The sequence below is a fragment of the Tiliqua scincoides genome, chromosome 4, assembly GCF_035046505.1.
Source record: "Tiliqua scincoides isolate rTilSci1 chromosome 4, rTilSci1.hap2, whole genome shotgun sequence".
Lineage (NCBI taxonomy): Eukaryota > Metazoa > Chordata > Lepidosauria > Squamata > Scincidae > Tiliqua > Tiliqua scincoides.
In genome coordinates this window covers 165087779-165093570 of record NC_089824.1, presented here as the reverse complement: position 1 = coordinate 165093570, position 5792 = coordinate 165087779, and the positions used below count along the sequence as shown (strand labels likewise).

Here is a 5792-nt window from a genome sequence, read left to right as displayed (position 1 = left end):
GGTACGTGGGGCGGCAGCAAGAAATAGGGCCTTCTCAGTAGTAGCACCAACGTTGTGGAACTCCCTTCCCCTTGACTTGAGAATGGCTCCCTCTCTTGAGTCCTTTCGGCGAGGCCTGAAGACCTTGTTGTTTAACCAAGCCTTCTGACGTTATGGCCTTTTTAACATCTTTTATATATCTTTTAGTTGCTTTTTTACAGGCCCGATTCCTCTAAGAACTGCTGTTTTATGCTCTTTTATTCTGACTCTTCTGACTACTGTTTTTATGGGTTCTGCTAATGTGTTTTTTAATATGTTTTTATCTGTGAAATTATGTTTTAATTTGTTTTATATGTTGTTAGTCGCCCTGGGTCCCTTTTTGGGAGAAGGGCGGGATAAAAATAAAGTTTTATTATTATTATTATTAAGGGAGGATCTACGCTTGTCAAACACAGACTAATAGTGAAAGAAGATCTGGGAAGTGCTGGCAGGGGTGTAGTTGAGGGGGGAGAGCAGAGCTCTGGGGCCTCTCCTACAGGAGGCAGTGACATGCTGGAGCACTCAGATGCATCCTCTGAGCCTTTTTCAAATGGACCTTAGCAGAAAAGAAATATCAGGCTCAGCAGGAGGTAAACTGAAACATTTGCATAGGGGTATGTGTTAATATTTAGGGCTAGGCCATTGTGTTTCTTCATGAGAGATCATACGTAGCGTAAGTCACCTCAAGACTACAATCCTATTTTAATTTAACTGAATGCGTTATATTGAAATTATGGGACTTACTTCAGTGGGTCTTATTTCTAAGTAAACATGCATAGGCTAGCAATGCAATACATTTATACAATTATATTTTGGGGGGATATTTCTTGATCCTGTTTTTCAATTTCTGTACAGTTTTTTAAAGCTATTGCAACCCACCCCAAGAATTTGGAACAGAATGAGCTAGTTCTTTAAGGGCGCAATCCTAACCAATATTCCAGCACTGACCTAGTGCGCGGGGAGCCAGGGGTGGGGCTGGGATCTGGTGGTTATGCTGGATCCCAGCCCCCGTCCCCAGGGTGAACCTAGTGGCTTCGAGCCGCTCTGCTCTCCTCGGACTTGTGCCACCTCCAGAGGTGGTGTGGGTCCCAGGAGACCCATAGGGGCGTGCAGCCCTTACCCAGGGGTAAGGGGAAGAGCTTCTCCTTGCCCCTGGCTGAGCTGCTGCACCCAACGAACCTGTGTTGGATGCAGCGCAAGCCTCCTGGCTTGCCTGCTCCAGCGCAGGTTTGAATTGCGCCCATTGTTGTATAGTCTTATTGAAGCGGTAGCTATGGGGGTGTGTGATGTTGAGCTTGTGCACTTCAAAATTTATCACTACACCACTCAATGTGTTTAACTATATAAGGGCCCAGTCCTATCCAACTTTCCAGCACCAGTGCAGCCACAATGAAGCCCCAAGGTAAGGCAACAAATGTTCCCTTACTTCAACATGTTTCTGCCCAGCCAACAGGTTTACACATTTTGTCCCTGTTGTGTATATGCAGTGTTGGGCAGAAATGGTTTAAGGAGGCCTCTTGTGACTGCCCCCCTCACAGGATGCAGTGTGTGCCCAATTGGCAAGACTGCATCAGAGCTGGAAAGCTGGAGAGGATTGGGCCCTATGACATACTCATCAGGCACCACAGTGATTTACTGCAGTTCATCCCAAACTCCTACAAGGGAGTTGGGAGCACTGTAAGTGTGTGTGGAGAAGGGGCTATGGCAGCAATGCGATCCTCAGAATTGCACTACTGCCAAGGATGGGAGGAGGGTTTTTCTACTTACTGGCAACCAGCGCAGGAATCCTGGGGGACCCAGGAGGTCCAGGGAGCCCTCCACAGGGCTCTCCACACCTCCAAACATGTTTTTTTTTTTAAAAAAAAAAGCACTTCTGATTGGGTGACAAAACTGGAAGTGCCCATTTTTTTTTCTTATTTTAGATGTTAGGAGGTGTGGGGAGCCCTGCTGAGGGCTCCTCAGATCCCCCAGGACCCTGGTGCTGGCTGCCAATAACTGAAAACCCCTCTGCCATCCCTAGCAGCAGCATGATCCTGGGGATAACGCTGCTGCCTTTCCCCCTCCCCACCCTTTAAAGAGGCAGGGACAAGTGCTTCCTTGGCTGGTGGGCCACCAGTTTGAGAACCACTCATTTACTGTCTTTTCTGTGGACCTCTTTTCCAGCTTCTGCACAAGACCTTTTAAGAGTACATGGGCTGTATCTGGTACCTTGGGGAACTGGTCTAGTTGGTTTCAGGTCAGTGGGTGGTGGGAGGGCAGGATGTGGCCTAGATAAGAAAGGTCTTGACTCTAAATTGAGTAGCTCTAATTTTGAGGTGTTCTCTCTTCTGGGCAGTTAGAAGAGAAGAAGCAGGAGAAGTTAGTGTAAATGTGGAAGGATGAAAAGAGATGTAGCATGTGTGGATGAAAATAGCTCATGGTGAGTGTGGGCAGGTGAGGATGCTTGGGGGGAAGTGAGGAGTGTGATTGCCTGGTGGTAAGGCAGGGATCTTTCCAGAGATCTAGGGATCTTGACTTTGATTGGCACAAATCCCGTAAGAACACAAGAAGTGCCTGCTGGATCAGAATAAAGGTTTGCCTAGTCCAGCATCCTGTTCCCCACAGAGGCCCCCAGAGATTATAGGAGTAGACAATGGGCTGTCCAATCAGGGAAGTGGAGTCCAGCTTCTGAACTGTGTCTTTGTGTTGCAGGTAGGATGGAGTGGAGAGTGGAGGGGCTAAAGCACAGATCATATGGTTATCCCTCTGTCTACAGGAGTTTGCCTACCCGACAGGTGCAATACAGGGTGAGTTAGCCTTGCCAGGGAGTGTTATTGTCATGGGAGCCGTAGTCACAGAAACAATGGACAGCTAGAGAGACTTTTGATGTTGGAGGATGCCACACCTCTCCAAGGTTTGAAAGATGTCATCACTTCTTCTTTTATTCCTCACTCCTCCTTGGTCTCCACTGCTTCTCCCCCAGTTAGCTGTTCCCCAAATAGGATCCATGTCTCAGAAGGTTACATCACACACAGTTTTCTTACACAAGTATCATTTCTGTGTATGACAAAATTTGTACACTACATATACACTGTCTTGTGTGATGAACTCAAGGGTGTATGGTTGCAGCCTCTCATTGGTTGTACATGCATTCAAATAGGCTCCTTTGCATTCTCATTGTGGCACATGACAGTATACATGTGGTGAACATGTGCTTTCTTACACAAATGTGATGCTCACATGGGAAGATCATCATGTGTGAATCAGCCCTGAGACCCTAGTATGGAGCATCCCCACCTCACCCTGCCCTTGGAGCTCTCTTGGAGAGCTTTCATCTTCTCTGTGCCCTTGTATCCATGAACCTACTTACTTAGATGTGCCATCACCTCTTTCCTAGGAACGTTTGTGGGGTGCAATCACCCTGCTATTGTTTGCTGGTGCAGTCACCGCAACGCCAGAGACCTGGCACCACAACCAGACGTTGCAGGCAGCCTCCTACGGAAGTGTGGCCCTGATCAGCCCTGCCCCTGTGGAGGACAACAGCAGGGAATCACCGACTGCATGGAGCCACTGGCATGGTAGGAAACTGACGTCCCCAGAAAAAAATTGAACTGAGGGGGTTCTAAACTTTGGGATCCTCAGCCCAAGAGTCTCTCTCCCTCTTCACAAAGTGGTCTCTAGCTTCCACCTTTCCCATGATGCTCCACTTGCCCTATCCAACTCAGTGGTGTTGGAAACAGACCTTCCTGTGAACAGAGACAAAGGCTGAGGAGACAACTGTATGCCTCTTCCCTACTTCATGAGGCACCCTTTGTCCTTCTCCTCTTGGGAGGCAAGGTAGGGGGAACCCTTTCCTTTGTGACACCCTTTCTTTTCTTCCCTTCTTTTTCTTCCTCAGGGGACAACGTGTCTGTGCAAGAGCTGAGTGTGGCAGAACCACTCAGGGCCGAGCGCTCCCCACCAAGCTCCAGCAAAGCCAAGAAAGGGTCCAAGAAAGCTGGACGTGGGAGTCGGGGCCGGTCCTGCCGCTCGCACAACGTCCGGGTCAAGGTGCGAGACCTGGGGCTCGGCTTCGAGTCTGATGAGATAGTGATGTTCAAGTACTGCAGTGGGTCCTGCCACCGTGCCCGCACAAACTACGACCTGACGTTGAGCAGCCTGCTGCGGCAACGTGCCATCGTAGCCGAGCCTCACGACCGCCCTGCCTCCCACCCCTGCTGCCGCCCCACACGGTACGAGGCCATCTCCTTCATGGATGTGCGTAATGCCTGGCAGACGGTGGATCATCTCTCAGCCGCGGAATGCAGTTGTGTGGGCTGAGGGTACTACCTGCTCAGGGCTCACAGCACCACTGTGGTGACAGGTGTTCATGCTCATACTGAAGCAGTGCTAAAAGCCTGCCCTGCCTGTGGGCATGGGATGAGGAGATGCACAGACCATGGTAGGGTTTTCCAGGCCTCACAGAAGCAGCATGTGAGCAATAAGCAAGAAGGAAGCATGGAATTCTTGGCTTGGATGTGCCTGGGGCATCATCTGCATCACTGGGCACTCTCCTCACACCGGCAACAAGATGGCAAGACTGAGGACAGCCAAGCCTCTGAGGGCTGCAACCCCAGTCACAGAGGATCTGTTTCCTTTAAGGCTTGACCTATCAACAGGGTTGTCAGTCCAGCCTCCTCCTCCAGTGGGAAGATAGTGTTGGAATTTCCCAAGATGCTCAAGGTATGAGGGGTAGAGACTGAGCCTCAGAGGCCTCTGGTGCTAATGGGCATGGTCTGGAATGCCCCTTTCTGTCCTTTGGGCAGAAGCATAGTCTTTGCTAGGGTTGCCTGGCCCCTTCGGTTGCACATCTTGTGTGTCCGTACATACCTCCACCCATTTATCCAAGCCCACCGTCTTCATTTCCCCTAGAGATGTGGTCTAGGGGGAAAACGTAGTTGAGTATGAAGGACAGTTTTGCAATCCTTGGCAAGAGCTCCAGGGTCAGCCTGTAGCTGTGACTGTTTCCCTGCGTGGTCCCCTGGAAGTTCAGCGATTGCCATTCTCTGTCAGAATAACCAGCACACATGCCAAGGGTCAGAGAGGGCAACTTCCTGGTTTTGTGCTGGGGTGGTCTTCATTCTTAGGCTCTGTGGCCTACTTTGGGAACTTCTCTTGGGAAGAACAGGCCCTTGGCAGATGGAGATGCAGGTCTGAATCACCTGGCGGGCACCACAAAGTGCCACCAACCAAGCCTGTGTTTCTGAAGCACAGTCAGGGCACCTGCAGCTAGCTAAGGATCTTGTTCTCTCAAGCCAATGATGGTGTGAACATCCTGGTTTGCAACATTCCCTGTCTCAGCAGCAGCAGCTTGGAGTTTGGCCAGTGGCCTTGTCAGGCCAACACTGGAGGCAGCAATAACCCTGCCCCATTCCCTGAGTTGTGGGTCAGTCGTCACTGGGTGCCAGCAGGGTGAGGACCGCTGTGGAGCACTCCATTCCTGCCCTACAAGTGACACTTTCTGAACAAAGTTATTTATTCTCTAACTTATTTATTTATTTGTTTGCACCCCACTCACCCCTAGTGGCACCTATTTATGATGCTGTGAGCTGAGCCTGGTGTATCATTGACAGCTGATGCTGTTGTTATGCCCTGGGCCTGTGACCAGCAATCCCTACTCCCTTTCCCCCACCTGGCATTTCCTCTTCTTCCTTTCCTGATTTTATATTCGCTACCCTTTATTTGCATTTGGATAAACTCTATTTTTGTACAGCAGTGACTTCCTGTAGCAATAAAGCCTGTTAAGGCCGTGCAAA

The 5792-nt window shown here is 49.9% G+C and overlaps 1 protein-coding gene across 1 annotated transcript; it reads left to right on the top strand.

The window, feature by feature from the left end:
• Nucleotides 1-1407: 1407 nt before the first annotated feature.
• On the top strand, nucleotides 1408-4317 carry ARTN (artemin). The gene is made up of 4 exons (XM_066624628.1): nucleotides 1408-1420; nucleotides 2710-2804; nucleotides 3395-3575; nucleotides 3896-4317. Exons 1-4 carry the CDS (start codon nucleotides 1408-1410, stop codon nucleotides 4315-4317), a joined length of 711 nt encoding a protein of 236 aa, XP_066480725.1.
• Nucleotides 4318-5792: the final 1475 nt, after the last annotated feature.

Excerpts from the sequence above, each read along its gene's own strand:
- ARTN (XM_066624628.1), top strand. Across the intron at positions 2,805-3,394 it reads CCCGACAGGTGCAATACAGG|GAACGTTTGTGGGGTGCAAT; the intron begins GTGAGTTAGCCT and ends CCTCTTTCCTAG. Across the intron at positions 3,576-3,895 it reads TGCATGGAGCCACTGGCATG|GGGACAACGTGTCTGTGCAA; the intron begins GTAGGAAACTGA and ends TTTCTTCCTCAG.